The sequence below is a fragment of the Sceloporus occidentalis genome, unplaced genomic scaffold, assembly GCF_023333645.1.
Source record: "Sceloporus occidentalis isolate IW3139 unplaced genomic scaffold, rSceOcc1.0.p SCAF_4, whole genome shotgun sequence".
Lineage (NCBI taxonomy): Eukaryota > Metazoa > Chordata > Lepidosauria > Squamata > Phrynosomatidae > Sceloporus > Sceloporus occidentalis.
This window is the reverse complement of record NW_028316984.1, coordinates 6,465,681-6,485,284: the sequence shown is the minus strand read 5'-3', so window position 1 is coordinate 6,485,284 and position 19,604 is coordinate 6,465,681. Positions and strand designations below refer to the sequence as shown.

Sequence of the window (19,604 nt, the reverse complement as noted above, 5' to 3'; positions counted from 1 at the left end):
CTTCCCATATCATACCAGCCCCCTCCAGAAACTAAGGGCCCCAACAGACTGGCCAAAATAAAGCTGCTTTGGGTCATTTTGGAGGTATGCTGTTTAAATGCTGCATACCTCCTAAGAGGCCAAAAGCCGTGCCAAAGCCTAAGGACTAAAGTGCAGCCCTTAGGCTAAAGTCCAGTCCTAAGGACTAAAGTACAGCTTTGCTGCAGCTTCTGGCCTCTTAAGATGTGTGCATCATTTAAACAGCATACCTGCAAAGTGACCCGAAGCAGCTTTATTTTGGCCTGTTTGTTTGGGCCCGAAAATAACACTTGCATAGAACATGCAGTCTTTCCCTCCAGGAGTGTTCATGGCAAGGGAAATAGGACGGGGGCAGCTTTTTTTAGTAGTCTGTAACCCCGCTTCGATCCTTTGGGAGAGGCGGGGAAACACAAATAAATTATTATTATTATTATTATTATTATTATTTCTTCCCTGGACTCCCTCACTACAAAGGCCCCTGTCTTCAGCTACAATGTGTAAAGTCCCACTGTTGCCTCATTAGAGCCTCCTCCCCACATGCCTATATCCTTCTAGGGTACAATGGTAGGACATCATACATCAAATCTGCCCTGAGCCCCATTAGCCTTCTGGTTCGTGTTCTTGCACATGTTTTCCATTATCATATATTGCTGAGCCCTGCTGGTTAGAGTCATACTTTATTTCCTGGATCTCTTTACTCCTGGAATGATTTTGGCACAATACAATGCATTGTACTGGCACAGGAAAGAGAAACCTTGTGGCAGCTATCTGCTGTGCAATGTGGAAATGTCCAAAGAGGGTCTTCCTGGCCTTTCTAACTGAGTCATATCGTGTGTGTGTGTGTGTGTGTGTGTGTGTGTGTGTGTGTGTGTTGGAGAGTTGGAGTGGGGCTTGGGAAATTCATAATGAAGTCCTCAGTGAACTATGAAACTCCCTGGATGGCCCTGGGCCATTTGCAGTCTCTGTCTGACATATCTCACAGATTACTGTGAAGACAAAAGTGGGGAGAAGAATAGAGCTCACTGGAGGAAAATGGGGAATTGTAACAGATAACACACAACAAATAAAATTTGGTATGGGACCTGGCTACCTATAGCTGGCCACTATGTGAAAACCAGTCCTGCTAAGTAATTCCCCTATCATGCCATACCACATCTGAAGCATTCCAGCAATCTCCCTAAAACTGTGGATGAAGTAATGAATGGAATTTACTCCTGGCCGAATATGGTTGTATGATCAAACTCTGTAGGTCCCTAAAGTGTGATCTTGCCCACACGACTTTTGTTTCTCCTCAGTTCCAGTTCTTCCAAAATCTGTTACTTCCTTGATGATGAACAAAGATGGATTCCTCGGCGGCATGTCCGTGAACACAGGCGAAGTGTTTTGTTCGGTACCTGGGCGGCTGTCCTTGCTCAGTTCAACTTCTAAGTACAAAGTAACAGTTGGAGAAGTTCAGAGGCGCCTTTCGCCTCCAGAATGTTTGAATGCATCACTCCTTGGAGGAGTACTTAGAAGGTAAGGCCCTTGGGATAGGCAAATCTGCATTTAGTAATAGGATTTACCAGAATTATTTTGAAATCTATGCAAAAAGCTTTTAAAGTAGCCATTGATGCTGGTGCATGTAAGAACATCCAGGCAATGGGTTCAGCATGATACTTCCTAGAGTTTGAAATCACTTACCCTGAACTGGCCTTGTGGAACATATCTCATAAATTGATGGCCACTCTGTTTCAGAGAGTAATTCAACACCTTGGGGCTTATCTTTGAAAGCACCATACAACTTTGGAGTCATGTATCAAAGGGCCTGTACAGACAGGCCAAAATAAAACTGCTTCAAGTCACTTTGGAGGTATGCTGTTTAAATGATGCATGTGTCCTAAGAGTCCAGAAGCCATGCCAAAGTCATGCTCCAGTCATAAAGACTGGAACGTGGCTTTGGTGTGGCTTCCGGCCTCTTAGGACGCATGCATCATTTAAATAGCATACCTCCAAAATGATCCAAAGCAGCTTTATTTTGGCCTGTCTGTATGGGGCCTAATTTTATTTTTTTATTTTTGCATTAACTGGTCTGACTGGTGAGGACATCATTAGAGACCTTTCTCAGGCGATCCTGCCTTTGGAAATAAGTATTATACCTTATCAAACACTTGTAAGTTGTTCTATTGTGGTACCATACATCTTAGTTTTTACTCGCCACTGTACTAAATTGTTTCTTAGAGATGTTTTAATTTGCTCTTAAACACTGTTGCATACTGTATAGAATTTTTTGATTAAACGTATAGATTATTATTATTTTGGAATACATAATAAAGAATAGTTATGAATTCATATTTAGTATTTGAAATGGTATACAAAACACTGTTCTGAGAGCTAGCATGGTGTAGTGATTTGAGTGCTGGATTCTAGGGCCTGTTACAGACTGCCAAAATAAAGCTGCTTCAGGTCTCTTTGGAGGTATGCTGTTTAAATGATGCATGCATCCTAAAAATCCGGAAGCTGCACCAAAGCTGCACTCCAGTGCTTAGGAATGGAGTGTGGCTTTGGCGCGACCTCCAGACTCTTAGGACCCATGCATCATTTAAATAGCATGCCTCCAAAGAGACTCGAAGCAGCTTTATTTTGGCAGTCTGTAACAGGCCTAGGACTTTGAAGAATTTGAAGCCCATTGGGTCGCCTGGAGTAAGGTGTCACACTCTCAGTCTTAAAGGCAGGCAACAGCAAATCCAAACTGAAAGGGCAAGAAAGCCCAGATTCACTTTAGGGTTCCCATAAGCTAAAAATAACTTGTAGGCACCACGACAATTACTATTCTGTATTATCCATGTAATTCAAGGTTTAAAACACACTGTCTTTGAGCCTTAGGACTTACAGCCCACATCCAAATGGGCATTAAGCATATTGGCTTATTTTAGTGAATTGTTATAAGAATTAATGAGACATACACAACGAACTTTAAAAAGCTACACACCAGTAGTTTAAAGATGTGAGTGTATAAGATATGAGGAAATAAGGTGCTGTTCTGTGTTTCCCTTCATTGTAGTTCATACCTGTTCATTTGGATCACATTTGTATTAGGGCTCTGGTTCTTCAAGAACAGACATGGTCTTGAACCTGATGATCTGGTGAATCAGGACATTTCAAAATGCTCTGGATGAAATAATCTAGTGATCATTACATATTTGGCTCCACCAAAAATTCCAGAATAATCTTAGCAGTCATGGAATGAGAGGATGAACTCTTCTATGGATCAGTAACTGGTTAAAGAAAAGGAAGCAGAAAATAGAAAATGAACAGTTCTATAAGGGAAGAGTGTAAAGAGTGGGTTCATCCAGGGAACGCTACTGGAACAAGACTTTTCTTCTTCTTTTAAAATTTTGTTTTTAAATGATTTGGAGTTTAGGAGTTGTTGGGGATTCAAGTTTCCTAAGGCTTCAGTCTTTGTTAAAGAAACAAAAACATCAAAATATCAAAAATATCAAAGACAACCCTGTTAGGGTTTAGGTTTTCAGTCAGCAGAGCAGCAGAAAGTGTCTTCACCAATGCTTCCTAAGGACTGAGGCTGACTCAAAGACAAAACAAATAGCTTGTAGTTTAACAACAAAACTTTACTAATAGCTTGAATCTACATATGCATAGAGGCTGCATCCTAACCTATCTAATGAATAGTTCAGGTAAAAGAAGAAATCTTTATCTCACCATCTTTTGGAAGAAAGTTGATAGAGTAGGGAGATCAGAGATCTGGAGAGTAGATGGAGAATCTCTTTGTATGAGAAAACTTCTTAAAGGAAGTTAGTTGAATCACGTGATTTGTGGTATTTATTACCCCTGTGATTCAGCAAGACCAAATGGCATGTTTTAAACAGGAAAGACAGTGGAGTTTGCATGGAGGGCAAATCCTATATATTTGAGGATGGGGAGAAAGAATGTAATGATTTTCCAATAACCCCCTTCTCATTCTCTTGGACCAACATCAAAGATCTTCATCCCTTCACTTAGGCGGGATACATACCGCCATTTAGTACGTCTTCTATACGTACTAGGGTTAGGAAGGGGCGGTGCTTCCGCACCCCCCTAACCCTAGTACGTATTCTATACGTACAAGATGGCGGCGCCCCTTCCACATGGGCGCTGCCATCTTTGCGTATCGGACGCTGAGCGTCCGTACGCGTCGCGCCGCTTGTGACGTAGCGAGCGCGCCCCTGGCGCCTCGCTACGTCGCAAACGCGACGGTAAAAGAAGCTCCATTTTGGAGCTTCTTTTTTGGTCCGCGCGGGAGTCGGGCCGTCTGAAGGCTCCGGCTCCCCCGCGGACCTACTGGCGGCGGCGGCAGACCGCCGCAAAGCGGCGGTATGTACCCCGCCTTAGTCTCTGGAACTAATCTCTTGGTTGAGGCTTAGTAAGGATGTCTGCAACCATCACTTCAGTGATGCAGTATTCTAACTAAAAAAAGTCTATTTTGACTCATTTCTTGCACCTTGTGCAATGTCAATATTGTTCTTGAGTGGTTTCTAACTTTCAGAAATCTTCATGCAGCCTTGATTATCTTGCATCAAAATGGTTGGTTTGGGCTCTGTTATCCCGAAGTCCAGAAGTAAATTGTGCAACCATTTTATTTCCTCACATGCTGCCTTTGCTCAAATACACTCAGCACCAGTAGAAGATTCTGGAATTGTGGACTGCTTCTTACTTGTCCAACTTACAGCTCCTCCACCATAGAAGATCAGGTTTCCACTGGTTGATTTTCTGTCTTTCAGGTCTGCAGCCCAGTCTGCATCTGTGTAGGCAACCAGTTGTGGATGGTCACAGGCTGGCAGCATCAGTTTGTGATTTGCAGTTCCTTTCAAGTATCTAGCAACTCTCTTCACTGCAGTGACTTCTCCTTCAGTTGGAGAGTTGACCATTCTGCATAAGATACCAACAGCATTTGCAGTATCGGATCTGGTGAAATTGGTTATATATAGGAGTTTTCCAACTGCAATCCTATACTTGTTTCCATTCCTCAAAGGTTCAGATTCCTTAGTGTCCTTTAATAATCCCACTTCCATTGGAGTTGCCATAACATTTGCATCTTTCAGGCCAAGACAGTCCAGAAGATCCAGTATCTTCTGTTTTTGATTAAGGAAGAAACTTCTATCACTGCTTCTTTTTTGTTGTACTCCAAGATAGTGTGAGATATCTCCCAAATTCTTGATGTCAACCTCTTTCTTGAGATTCTGGATTATCTCTTCACTATCTGCTTTGTCTTCATTGCACAGGATCAGATCATCAACATAACTTGAGAAATAAGTTTATTATTTCTGAATCTCTTGTATACACATTTGTCAACAGTGTCTGGAGTGAATACCTCTTTGACAAGAAGCTGGTTCAGTTTCTCACTCCATGTTCTGGCAGCCTGTTTCAAACCATAAATGGTCTTTTGTAATTTGCATTCAAGATGTTATTTTCCTGGAACTAGGAATTCTGGAGGCTCTTCCATTTATAGGTGTTCAGAGAGATTGCCATTAAAAAAGCTGTTTGGACGTCCAGATGTTAAACATTCATTTTCTTGTAGGGTGCAACAGCTAGGAGAGTTCTAATGGTTGTGTGTGTGACTACTCCGGCAAAGGTCTCATTATAGTCTTCACCATATTGCTGACTGTAGCCTTTAACCACAAGTCTTGCTTTGTATCTTTGATTCGCCCTTTCTGCATCTTGCTTTATGGTAAAGACCCATCTACAGCCAATTGCCCTTTTTTCTTCTGGCAATTCAGATAAAGCCCATGTCTTGTTTCTATATAAAAACTGCATCTCCTCATTAGCAGCTTGCATCCTCTACTCAGAATCTGTCTTTGGCAGTCCCTTGATCTTTTTCCAGCCAGAGGTTTTTGGAATCCCTTCCTCTGTGGCTTGATAAGAGAATCTGTCAGGTGGCACACCTCTTTTGGAGCATTCTGACCTTCTCATCTGGACCTGGATACCTGGCTCCACTTCTTGCACATTATCTGGTTCCTCATCATTAGGCTGTTCCACTGCAAGTGTAGCCCCTTCTAGATGTAAGACCTCTGGAGGATGAAAAGACTCCACATGTTCTGGTTGATGGTGGGAGTCTTCTTCCACTGAAAATAAATCTGGATAGACATCTTGGTTTGGATTAGATTTAGGTCTTTCATCAACATAAACAGCACTTATTAATTTTATTGTGCGTCCATCTGGATTTAGAATTCTGTAACCAATTCTAGCATAACCAAGAAAAATTCCGTCTTCATTTCTGCAGTCAAGTTTGCCTCTTTTCTGTTGGGGATTGTACATATATGCTTTGCTTCCAAAAACCTTCAGATGTTTCAGTTTAGGCCATAACTGAAATGGGGTCACATCTTTGAATTTAGTTGGCAGTCAGTTACACAGGAATGTAGCAGTAATGATGGCTTCGCACCAATAGCATTTAGTCATATTGGCCTCCAAAAGCATAGTGACTGCCATCTCCTTGAGAGTTCTGTTCATTCTTTCTGCCACACCATTCTGTTCTGGGGAATAAACCTGTGTGGTCTGATGCCCAATGCCATGGTTTTTCAAAAAATCATCAAATTCAGAATTGACAAATTCAGTGCCGTTGTCTGTGCACAAGCAATTTGGTTTATAGCCAAATTATTAGAGACTCAATTAAAGTACTCTTTGAATTTTTGAAAAGCTTGACTCTTCTCTCTGAGAAAGTAAGTATATGTATACTTGCTGAAATCATCAATAATAGTAATAAAGTAAGAGTTTCCACCTGCAAATGTTTTATTTATTGGTCCACAAAGATTAGCAGGTAGAAGATCCAGAGGCTTGGTGGGTTGTTGTCTCTCAGTAACTGAAGCATGTGGAGCTCTAGTGGCCTTTGTTTTCAAGCATTCTTCACACTTTTCATTGTTGGAGCATGCTTTGGAGTTAAAGTCTCTTGCAAGCTCTTGATTGGCCAGTCTAATATTTTCTACACTTTGATGAGCAAATCTGCGGTGCCATAAAACTGAACAGTCCTTGTGATTACATTGAGTCACACTGTTTGCAGATGAATGCAAAATCTGCATTTGATAACAGCCATGAGATCCCAAATCCACTTTAAAAATCAAGTTTTTGTCATGAAAACTAAAGCGGGATTGCTCTATGAAACTGACACAGTTGCCTCTTGATGTTGTGGTTTGCACACTATAAAAGGAGGCTTCTAAATCTGCCACATTGTAGGCATCAGGGATTTGTAAGGTCCCTATCCTGTCAGGACCAAGTTTTGTTTGCAAAATAACAGCCCCTTTTCCCTGAGCAAAAACCTCTTGACCATTGGCAAGATAAACGGGAAAAGCTACATTGGTATCAAAATCCACAAACCATTCTTTGTTGTTAAAGTAATGCACAGTTGCTGCATATTTATATTTACCTCCAGCAATTTGAATACTTGTTCATAAATCAAACCAATATCAACATGATCGAAAGACTGACTTTCTTAAAACTGACTTTCTTCGCATGTGGTTTTTTCCTGCTCTGCTCTTGGCTTTGCCTTATTAACCTTGTGTCCATTTGTTCTGGGAGAAGAAGAGGCTTTGATATGCAAACGCCCCTTAACAAGTTGGTCTAATTCTCTGTCTGTGGCTTTTGCATCATAGGCCTGATACATACAGGCCAAAATAAAGCTGCTTGGAATCACTTTGGAGGTATGCTGTTTAAATGATACATGTGTCCTAAGAGTCCAGAAGCCACACCAAAGCCACACTCCATTCCTAAGCACTGGAGTGCAGCTTTGGTGCAGCTTCCAGACTCTTAGGACGCATACATCATTGAAACACCATACCTCCAAAGTGATCTGAAGCAGCTTTATTTTGGCCTGTCTGTATAGAGCCATAGCTGCCTTCCATCAAATTCTGCCTATTTTGAAATTCAATAATTTAAGCAATAGCATCTTGCAAAGGAACATCTCCTTTAATTTGCAGAGCATTAATTATTGGAGAGTCATGTTTTGGAAGGCTAGCCAAAAATAGTCCAGGTTTTGCATGTTCTGGGAAAGATTCCCCAGGTGATGTTACTCCAGACAAAGCTGTCATAAAGCCATTGATATGGTGATTCAAAAATTGAGGATGAGACAACTTTGTGTTAAGTTTTATCATGAGAGCTGTTTGTTTAGCCGTATTTCGAGAATCAAATATTTTCTACTGTTTATCTCATATTTCTTTTCCATTGGTCAAACCTTGAAAATGCTGGGATCTATAGAGAGGCAAATATAAGCAGCTGCTTTTTCTGCATTTTCATCAAATTGTTGTTGTTTTCCTGCTTCTGGGGGCCTCTGCCCATTCACTGTTTTAAATAATCCCATTGTAGCCAAGTAAATTTGCATTTTCCATGACCATGTTTTATAATTTGTGCCTTTTAATATTTCAGTGGTCATTGTTGGGTTAGGATTAGCAGAAGCCATCATATGTTGCATCAGTAGTAAAGACTTTGTGGCAGCCATGAGAAAAAGCATGTTTAAAACAAAATACTCTGGAGCCTCATAATCAAAAAATATTGGGGATTCAAGTTTCCTAAGGCTTCCGTCTTTGTAAAGGAAACAAAACTATCACAATATCAAAAATATCAAAGACAACCCTGTTAGGGTCTAGGTTTTCAATCAGCAGAGCTGCAGAAACTGTCTTCAGCAATGCTTCCTAAGGACTGAGGCTGATTCAAAGACAAAACAAATAGCTTGTAGTTTAAAAACAAAACTTTACTAATGGCTTGAATCTACCTATGAACAGAGGCTACATCCTAACCTATCTAATGAATAGAAAGATATAGCCTGTAGAATCAGTACATAGACAAATCTTGTAGCATTTTTGAGACTGCCTGAAGTCTGTGAAAGCTCATGCTGCCAGTTTCTTTCAGTTAGTCTCAAAGGTGCTACAAGATCTATCTAATAAATAGTCCAGGTGAAAGAAGAAATCTTTATCTCGCCCTCTTTCGGAAGAAAGTTGATAGAGTAGGGAGATGGGATACCCAGAAAGCAGCAAGAGAATCTCTTTGTGTGAGAAAACTTCCTAAAAGAAGTTAGCTGAATCACACGATTTGTTTAACAATTTACAAAGGTATTTATTATCCCTGTGATTCTGCAAGACCAAATAGCATATTTTAAAGAGGGAGGACAGTAGGGTTTGCATGCAGGGCAAATCCTAACTATCTGAGGAAGGGGAGAGAGACTGCAATGATTTTAGAACAGGAATCAGCAGTCAGGTGGCAATTTTTTATGGATGACACTGAATTATTCCTGGTGCCAAAAGTGGATTTCAAAGTGTTCTAAACAGGTCTCTCCATACTGGTTGAATGGCAACAAAGTGACAAGTGTAATTTACTCTAACAAAATGTTAGAGTAAAGCATATGGGAGCAAATATCCAATGGATACATTGATATGCTTAAACTAGAGCCTGAGTGATGTAGTGGAATGGCCGTAGGACTAGGATTCTGGAGACTGGGATTTGATTCCCTTCTTGGCCATGAAAACCTCCTAGGTGACCTTGGGTGAGTCACATGCTCTCAGCCCTAGGGGAAAAATGTGATTGGTTCACCTTGGAGTCAACATAAATTGAAAATGACTTGAAGGCACACAGCTACAACAATGCTTGAGCTGGTGATGATTGAGAAGAATGAGATCTTGGGGTCATGGTGTGCCGCTCATTGAAAACACTGAAGCAGTGTGTGGTAGCGGTGAAAAAAGGCAAACACCATGCTAGGAATCATTGGGGAAGGCATCAAAACAAAATATGTCAGTATAATCATTTGGAATATTGTGTACACCTCTGTTTTCCATACTTGGAAAATAATTTCTTTACCAGTCACATCTTTAAACTGTAGAATTCTTCACTCCCACCAGATGTAGTGATGACCATCATTTTAGATGCCTTTAGAGGGAGCAAAGGACAGATAAATCTATAGATGATAAGACAAATAATGATTTATCCTATCCCAATCTACATATAACCCTACTATTAGAAGCTCTAAGCACTGGCTTCTAGTGACTGGTATTCAGCTTCTGAGTAAATGTGAGCAAATGTGAGTATTTTTTGAGTATCATATTTGGTACTTTCCCCTAAATATCTGGACTCTGGAGTGGCCACTATGCAGAACAGGGTGCTGGCCTTGATAGGCCTCTAGTCTGACCTAGCAGGGATGTTCTCCTGGATCTGAAGCCTCAGTTCAGTAGGATAGCCTACCCTGGATGGAGGTTGCATTCAGCATGCACAACATGTGCTTCCATTTACTTCTGAGTAGGCAGCTTACTTGCATTTCTGTTAGGCTTCTGGAGTGGATTGAATGTGATTATCTCTATTTATGGATGTTCAGCCACAGCTTTCAGTATGGAGGTGGACCTAGTGACCAAGAGATCACTTTAAGTAGGGGCATGGAAATCACTGCAGATGTTGATTTCATATTGTAAGGTTTTCAGGATTTAATGGTTGGTTCCGCTCACTTGGTAAAACTTATAAAGTACACACAATAAAGAGTTGTAAGTAAAAGAAAAGGTACAGGATGGTGGGCTGTTTGCAAGTATTCCTCTTGTCATGGTGAAAGAAGGTAAGGTCTACCTAGCCTATATGAAAATTAGAGTGTGTGAGTCCATGCAAGGATGTAGCTACATTCCTCGCTTTAAAAGGGAAGAAGGGAAATCCTAAACAACATGTTTACAACACAATAGGAGGAATAGCCTTATATGTCAGGGACATTTACATTTACATTTACATTAATCCTGGAAACCAGGTGGAGAGCATCTGGATAAAAAATAAAGAGGAGCCTACTACAGACCCCTGAGTCAGACGGAGGAATTGGATGATACCTTTATAGAACAGATTGACCACACACTCAGAAAGGAGAGATGTAGTAGTGATGTGGGACTTCAACTATCCTGATATTTGCTGGAATTCAAACTCAGCCAAATCCTCAAGGTCTAGCAAATTCCTCACTTGCCTCGAAGACAATTTCATTGTCCAAAAGGTGGAAGAGGCAACAAGGGGGCTAGCTATTTTGGATCTGATCCTAACCAACAGGGATGACTGGGTTAATGGGGTGCAAGTGGTGGGATCCTTAGGTGGAAGTGACCATGTTCTCCTGGAGTTTGTTATACAGTGGAAAGGAGAAGACAGGCATAGTCAGACATGCATTCTAGACTTTAGATTTCAGTAAACTTAGAGAAATACTGGGGGTGATCCCTTGGTCAGAAATACAAAAAGAGAAGGGAGTTCAGGATGGATGGGAGTTTCTCAAAGGAGAGATACTGAAGGCACAATTTGAAACAGTTCCAATGAGGAAGAAAAATGGGAACTGTCTCAAGAGACCAGGAGGGATGACTAAGGAACTTTCAATGGAGCTAACTTTTAAACAGAACATGTATAAGAAATGGAAAAATAGGGAAATCACCAAAGAGGAATTCAGACAAATAGCAAGCCTGTGCAGGAGTAAAGTCAGAAAAGCTAAAGCGCAGAATGAACTCAGGCTTGCTAGAGAGGTTAAAAACAATAAAAAGGGCTTTTTTTTTATATGTCCACAGCAAAAGGAAGAAGAAGGAAATGGTAGGGTCACTGCGTGGAGAAGATGGCAAAATGCTAACAGGGGACAGAGGAAAGGCAGAATTACTGAACACCTTCTTTGCCTCAGTCTTCTCAGAAAAGGCAAAGGGTGCTCAACCTGAGGATAATGGAGCAGAGGACAGAATAGGGGAATTTCAGCACAGAATAAGTAAAGAGATAGTACAGGAATACCTTGTTAATCTAAATGAATATAAGCCTCCGGGACCAGATGAATTACATCCAAGAGTATTAAAAGAACTAGCAAAAGTAATATCGGAGCCATTGGCAATAATCTTTGAGAACTCCTGGAAAACAGGAGAAATCCCAGCAGACTGGAGGAGGGCAAACGTTGTCCCCATCTTCAAAAAGGGGAAAAAAGATGATTACAACAATTATCGTCCAGTTAGTCTGACATCAATACCAGGAAAGATTCTAGAGCAGATCGTTAAACCGAGAGTCTGTGAATATCTAGATGACAATTCCATAATCACAAAAAGTCAACATGGGTTTCAGAGAAAGAAGTCATGCCAGACAAACCTGATCTCTTTTTTTGATAAAGTTACCATCTTGTTAGATGAAGGGAATGCTGTGGATATAGTATATCTTGATTTCAAGAAGGCCTTTGACAAAGTTCTCCATGACATGCTTGCAAACAAGCTTGTAAAATGTGGGCTAGACAAAGTAACTGTTAAATGGATTTGTAATTGGTTGACTGGCCGAACCCAAATGGTGCTCAAAAATGGCTCCTTTTCATCCTGGAGAGAAGTGACCAGTGGGGTCCTACAAGGCTCTGTCCTGGGCCCAGTGCTATTCAACATCTTTATCAATGACTTGGATGACAGAATTGGGGGCATACTCATCAGATTTGCAGATGACACCAAATTAGGAGGAGTAGCTAATACCCCAGAGGACAGGACCAAAATTCAAAATGACCTGAATAGACTAAAAACCTGGGCCAAAGCTAACAAAACGAAATTCAACACGGAGAAATAACTGCACTTAGGGTAGAAAAATAAAATGCACAGATATAGGATGAGAGACACCTGGCTGAACAAGACTACATGTGAAAGGGATCTAGTTGAACATGAGTCAACAGTGCGATGTGGCAGCTAAAAAGGCCAATGCAATTTTGGGCTGCATCAATAAAATTATAGTGTCTAGATCAAGGGAAGTAGTAGTGCCACTATATTCTGCTTTGGTCAGGCCCCACCTAGAATATTGTGTCCGTTTCTGGGCACTACAATTTAAAAAGGATGTGGAGAAACTGGAGCATGTCCAAAGGAGAGCCACTAAAATGGTGAAGGGTCTGGAAACCATGTCCTATGAGGAATGACTTAGGGAGCTGGGGATGTTCAGCCTGGAGAAGAGAAGGTTAAGAGGTGATATGATAGCCCTGTTTAAATATTTGAAGATGTCATATTGAGGAGGGAGCAAGCTTGTTTTCTGCTGCTCCAGAAACTAGGACCCAGAGCAATGGATGCAAGCTACAGCAAAAGAGATTCCACCTCAACATTAGGAGGAACTTCCTGACAGTAAGAGCTGTCCGACAGTGGAACACACTTCCTTGGAGTGTAGTGGAGTCTCCTTCCTTGGAGGTCTTTAAGCAGAGGCTGGATGGCCATCTGTCAATGGGGATGCTTTGATTGAGATTTCCTGCATGGCAGGGGGTTGGACTGGATGGCCCTTGTGGTCTCTTCCAACTCTATGATTCTATGTGAGATTTTCCTTTTTTATTGTAAATTGGCTGTTAGCATCAAATCATGAACAGTAGGCTGAAGTCTTTAGTCAGTAGCTCAGTTACCTAAAACCTTTAATCATTAGTTTACTTTGGTCAGGCCTCACCTGAAATACTGTGTCCAGTTCTGGGCACTACAATTCAAAAAGGATGTTGAAAAATTGGAGACTGTGCAAAGGAGTGCCATGAAAATGGTGTAGGGCCTGGAAACCATGTCCTATTAGGAAACACTTAGGGAGCTGGGTGTGTTTCGCCTGGAGAAGAGAAGGTTAAGAGGTGATATGATAGCCTTGTTTAAATATTTGAAGGGGTGCCACATTGGGAAGGGAGCAAGCTTGTTTTCTGCTGCTCCAGAGAACAGGATCCAGAAAAATGGATACAAGCTCCAGGAAAAGAGATTCCACCTCAACATTAGGAGGAACTTCCTGACAGTAAGGGCTGTTCAATAGTGGAACACACTCCCTCAGAGGTGGATTCTCCTGCTTTGATAGCTATCTGTCGGGGATGCTTTGACTGAGATTTCCTGCATGGCAGGGGGGATTGTACTGGATCTCTCCCATCTTGATGCTTAACTATGAAATCGAGTGATTTTAATAGGAGGCAATATGTTTTAGAAATGAGGTTCTTTTAGTTTTGGGTCTCTTTTTCTATCTTAAAGTATGTCCCCAAAAGATATTTGAGATGCCAATTGGTGCTGAGATTCGGAAAGTGGCACCTACCTCTGAAGGGTTTCAAAGGCATGCCCTCAGTGCCAGGAGCACGGTCTCTATGATTCCTTCCCCTTCTCAGCCCGCTTTGGCAGCTTTGGAGGTAACTCCTTTTCTTGCCGTTGCAGAGCCAAATCGAAAAACGGGGGCAGATCGTTGCGAGAGAGGCTAGAAAAAATTGGTTTGAATTTACCAGCCGGCAGGCGCAAAGCAGCAAATGTCACTTTACTCACCTCCCTGGTGGAAGGTAAGCAAACTCTCTTTCCCTTTCGATTTTCCCTTCTCAATCCCCCCCTCCCCTAGTCCCCTGGCTTTTCTTTAAGCAGGAGGGAGAGTTTTGACATTTTGCAGAGTTTAGTGGATTGAATGGAAATTGTTGCTGCAGTGGCATAAAAGAGCCTTTCATGCAGAAGTAGCCAGAAGCCAAGACATTAAACAAACAGAAGGCCTTATCCCCCAATCTGACCTCAACTAGGGTTTGTGGCAGCTTCTTAAGGTGCATCTCCCACCTCTAATCCTGAGGGAGTCTAGTACTAGTGGCATTTACTCCTGAACCCATGCTCCTGGTCAGATCAGCCTTGTGCACAATAAAGTCTCAGGTTCAGTCATTCTAATGAAAGGGTCCTAAAATGTAAAGTCGAAGGCTTTCATGGCTGGCATCCATAGTTTTTTGTGGGTTTTTCGGGCTATGTGGCCATGTTCCAGAAAAGTTTCTTCCTGACGTTTCACCAGCATCTGTGGCTGGCATCTTCAGAGAAACTGGTTAAAATGAACCACAAAAAACATCACCATCATCCTAATATGATGGCGCAGATATCCCTGTCAGGATCTGGCAAGGTGTGGTGTGTGGGTTTTCCAGTTAAAGAGCCATCGGGGCAAGGAAGTTGTTTTAAAAACATTTCAAAAACATTTCAAAGCCCTGGTGGCGCAGTGGTTAAACGCCTGTTTAACCACTTTATTGTGGCCTGTCTGTTCAGGCCCTAAGGAACAGTAGGTAATCCCATCCTGACTGCCACCCAAGTTCAGGAGAATAGTACCTAAAGCCAGCCAACATTTTTTGGCATAGGGAGTAGAAAGTCCCTCACACATCCCTCTCTGGCTTTTGTGGTAAATATACACTATTAACAAATTAAATCATTAATAATCTGTGCCCTCCCATGGAGTTCCTGCAAGAGAAGAGGAGGAGGAGAGAAGGAGCTGGGCAGCCATTTTGAGTGGTGACTGATTTTTTTTTTAAAACTCTAGGAGAATGTGCTAGTTGCTGGGGGGTGGAGCTTCTGTGAGTCACATCTGTGAGTCACTAGGGGGTGTAGCTAGCAGACTAGCTCTATTTAACGCCTTCCAGAGCCGCGCGCCTAGCGGTGCGTGAGTTTTTTTTTGTTTTTTTAAATCCAAAACAAATCTACAGCAGAGGCAGCAGGTGAGGAGTAAACCTTTAGTCAAAACTTGCCCTTAAGTACAAGCTAGCAGCCACGACATTACAATAAAGTTATCCTCCCAGTAGACTGAGCTTGCTGCCAGAGACTTGTGAAAAGGACAGGTCATCAGGGCCTCAACCTTGGTGTTGACCAGAGGATTTTTTGAGGAGGAAGCCAACAGTCTTGTTTCAGTGATTACTAAAGACTTCACAATATGGACACCGAGGGAACTACTGCAGTGACATGCAACACTTGTGGGATGTTTATCTTCTTGCCTACAGAAGTGGAGAACTTCACATGCACCAAGTGCAAGTTGGTAGCACTCTTGGAGGACAAAGTACAGCAGTTGGAGTCTAGAGTAGCTACACTTCAGCATATTAGGGAGCAAGAGGATTTCCTGGACACAACGGAACTAATGATCTTGGATGAGTACCACGCAGAGGAAGTTGCTGGGGCAGAGGAAGTCACTTTACATACACAGGAGGCAGACATCTGGAGGAATGTCACACAGAGAAGTAGTCCAAGAAGGGATTGTTCTGGGAGCTTGCAGCTAGAGAATCGATTCGAAGCTCTTTCCCTTATCAAGGAGGATGAAGAAGAACAGCATGGACAAGCTTCAGGGACAGAGCAGGAGAGCCTGAGAGTTCCACCCGAGGGAACAATCGCTGCTAAGCCTCGGAGGAGGCGTGTGATCATAGTGGGGGACTCCTTGCTGAGGGGTACAGAAGCAGTGATTTGTAGGACTGACAAGATGTCTCAAGAGGTGTGTTGTCTCCCCAGGCAAAGATCCGTGATGTGATAGAGAGGCTGACAAGACTGGTCAAGCCTACTGACCAATACCCTTTTGGTCCATGTGGGAACCATTGATATGGCAAGACACAGCCTTCAGAACATCAAAAGGGATTACGAGGCGCTTGGTAGGAAGCTGAAAGAAATGGATGCACAAGTTGTCATCTTGTCTGTTCTGCCAGTTGAAGGGCATGGTCCAGGAAGGGAGAGGAAAATAGCAGATGTGAACAACTGGCTCCGCAGATGGTGCCGCCAAGAATGATTTGGATTCTTTGATCATGGGCTGTGGTTCCATGAGGAGGGACTTCTTGCAACAGACAGGTTGCATTTCATGCCAGTTGGAAGAAAGGTTTTTTGCCAACAGTCTCAAAAATTTGATCAATAGGGCTTTAAACTGAGTTCCATGGGGGAAGAAGACAATATTAAGGAAGGCAAAAGGGCTGGAGAAAATAGTCAAACTGACACAGAGGAAACAAGAAAAAAAGTGCAAGGATCCAACAGTGGGAGGCAAAAATAAACTTGCACAGGCAGCAAGTAAAAGGGACCCATGGTTTGCAATGTCTCTATACAGAGCATGGGAAATAAGCAAGATGAACTTGAACTCCTAGTACAACAAAGCAAACATGATATAATAGGCATCACTGAAACCTGGTGGGATGAGTCTCATGATTGGAATGTAGAAATAGAAGGATATAACCTTTTGAAGACAAACAGGCCAAACAAGAAAGGAGGAGGAATAGGAATACATGTCAAGGACATTTACACCAGTGAAGAGATCCAGGACATCAATCTTGGAAACCAGGTGGAGAGCATCTGGATAAGAATTAAAGGGGAGGGAAACAACAAGGATGTTATGGTGGGAGTCTACTACAGACCTCCAAGTCAGACTGAAGAATTGGATGATGTCTTTCTAGAACAGATGACCACACACTCAGAAAGGAGAGATGTAGTAGTGATGGGTGACATCAACTATCTTAATATTTGTTGGAAGTCAAACTCAGCCAAATCCTCAAGGTCTAGTAAATTCCTCACTTGCCTCGAAGACAATTTCATTGTCCAAAAGGTGGAAGAGGCAACAAGGGGGCCAGCTATTTTAGATCTGATCCTAACCAACAGGGATGACTTGGTTAATGGGGTGTAAGTGGTGGAATCATTAGGTGGAAGTGACCACGTTCTCCTGGAGTTTGTTATACAGTGGAAAGGAGAAGCCAGGCATAGTCAGATACGCATTCTAGACTTTAGGAGAGCGGATTTCATTAAACTAAGAGAAGTATTGAGGGTGATCCCGTTTTCAGAAATATTAAAAGAGAAGGGAGTACAGGACGGATGGGAGTTTCTCAAAAGGGAGATACTGAAGGCACAAATTAAAACAGTTCAACGAGAAAGAAAAATGGGAGGTGTCTCAAGAAACCAGGATGGATGACTAAGGAACTTTCAATTGAGCTAAGTTTTAAACAGAACATGTATAAGAAATGGAAAAAAGGAGAAACCACAAAAAAGGAATTCAAAGAAATAGCAAGCACATGTAGGGGTAAAGTCAGAAAAGCTAAAGCACAGAATGAATTCAGGCTTGCTAGAGAGGTTAAAAACAATTAAAAGGGCTTTTTTGGATATGTCCGCAGCAAAAGGAAGAAGAAGGAAATGGTAGGGTCACTGCGTGGAGAAGATGGCAAAATGCTAACAGAAGACAGAGAAAAGGCAGAATTACTCAACACATTCTTTGCTTCAGTCTTCTCAGAAAAGGCAAAGGGTGCTCAACCTGAGGATAATGGAGCAGAGGACAGAATAGGGGAATTTCAGCACAGAATAAGTAAAGAGATAGTACAGGAATACCTTGTTAATCTAAATGAATATAAGCCTCCAGGACCAGATGAACTACATCCAAGGGTACTAAAAGAACTGGCAAATGTAATATCAGAGCCATTGGCAATAATCTTTGAAAACTCCTGGAGAACAAGAGAAATCCCAGCAGACTGGAGGAGGGCAAATGTTGTTCCAATCTTCAAAAAGGGGAAAAAAGAGGATCCCAACAATTATCATCCAGTTAGTCTGACATCAGTTCTAGGAAAGATTCTAGAGCAGATCATTAAACAGAGAGTCTGTGAACATCTAGAAGGCAATTCCATAATCACAAAAAGTCAACATGGGTTTCAGAGAAACAAGTCATGCCAGACAAACCTGATCTCTTTTTATATATATATAAAATTACCAGCTTGTTAGATGAAGGTAATCTTGTCGATATAATATATCTAGATTTCAGTAAGGCCTTTGACAAGGTTTCCCATGACATTCTTGTAAACAAATTGTAAAATGTGGGCTAGATAAGGTAACTGTTACATGGATTTGTAATTGGTTGACTGGCCGAACCCAAATGGTGCTCAACAATGGCTCCTTTTCATCCTGGAGAGAAGTAACCAGTGGGGTCCCACAGGGCTCTATCCTGGGCCCAGTGCTATTCAACATCTTTATCAATGACTTGGAGGACAAAATTGGGGGCATACTTATCAAATTTGCAGATGACAAAAAATTAGGAGGAGAAGCTAATACTCCAGAGGACAGAATCAAAATTCAAAATGACCAGAATAGACTAGAAAGCTGGGCCAAAGCTAACAAAATGAAATTCAACACGGAGAAATGTAAGGTACTGCACTTAGGGCGGAAAAATTAAATGCACAGATATAGGATGGGGGACACCTGGCTGAATGAAACTACATGTGAAAGGGATCTAGGAGTCCAAGTAGACCATAAGTTGAACATGAGTCAACAGTGTGATGTGGCAGCTAAAAAAGCCAATGCAATTCTAGGCTGCATCAATAAAAGTATTGTGTCTAGATCAAGAGAAGTAATAGTGCCACTGTACTCTTCTTTGGTCAGGCCCCATTTGGAATACTGTGTCCAGTTCTGGGCACCACAATTCAAAAAGCACATTGAGAAACTGGAGCATGTCCAAAGGAGGGCAACTAAAATGGTGAAGGGTCTGGAAACCATGTCCTATGAGGAAGCTGGGGATGTTTAGCCTGGAGAAGAGAAGGTTAAGAGGTGATATGATAGCCCTATTTAAATATTTGAAGGGATGCCATATTCAGGAGGGAGCATGCTTGTTTTCTGCTGCTCCAGAGAACAGGACCCGGAACAATGGATGCAAGCTGCAGGAAAAGAGATTCCACCTCAGTATTAGGAGGAACTTCCTTGACAGTAAGGGCTGTTCGACAGCGGAACACACTCCTTAGGAGTGTATTGAAATCTCCCTCCTTGGATGGCCATCTGTCGGGTATGCTTTGATTGAGATTTCCTGCATGGCAGCGGGTTGGACTGGATGGCCCTTGTGGTCTCTTCCAACTATACGATTCTATGATTCCATTCTATGATTCTATGCCTCACTTTGGGTCCAGCATG

At 42.0% G+C, this 19,604-nt stretch overlaps 1 protein-coding gene across 4 annotated transcripts in view; it reads left to right on the top strand.

Annotated features, from left to right (window-relative positions):
* The window catches only part of LOC149313463 (transcription factor AP-2-beta), a 79,415-nt gene that overhangs the window by 32,242 nt on the left and 27,569 nt on the right, over positions 1–19,604 (top strand). For all 4 annotated transcript variants that reach the window (XM_089523211.1, XM_089523209.1, XM_089523213.1 and 1 more), the window contains 2 exons: positions 1,314–1,533; positions 14,130–14,248. In XM_089523211.1, coding sequence (XP_089379337.1) covers positions 1,314–1,533; positions 14,130–14,248 — 339 coding nt within the window. The remainder of the gene's footprint in view (positions 1–1,313; positions 1,534–14,129; positions 14,249–19,604) is intronic.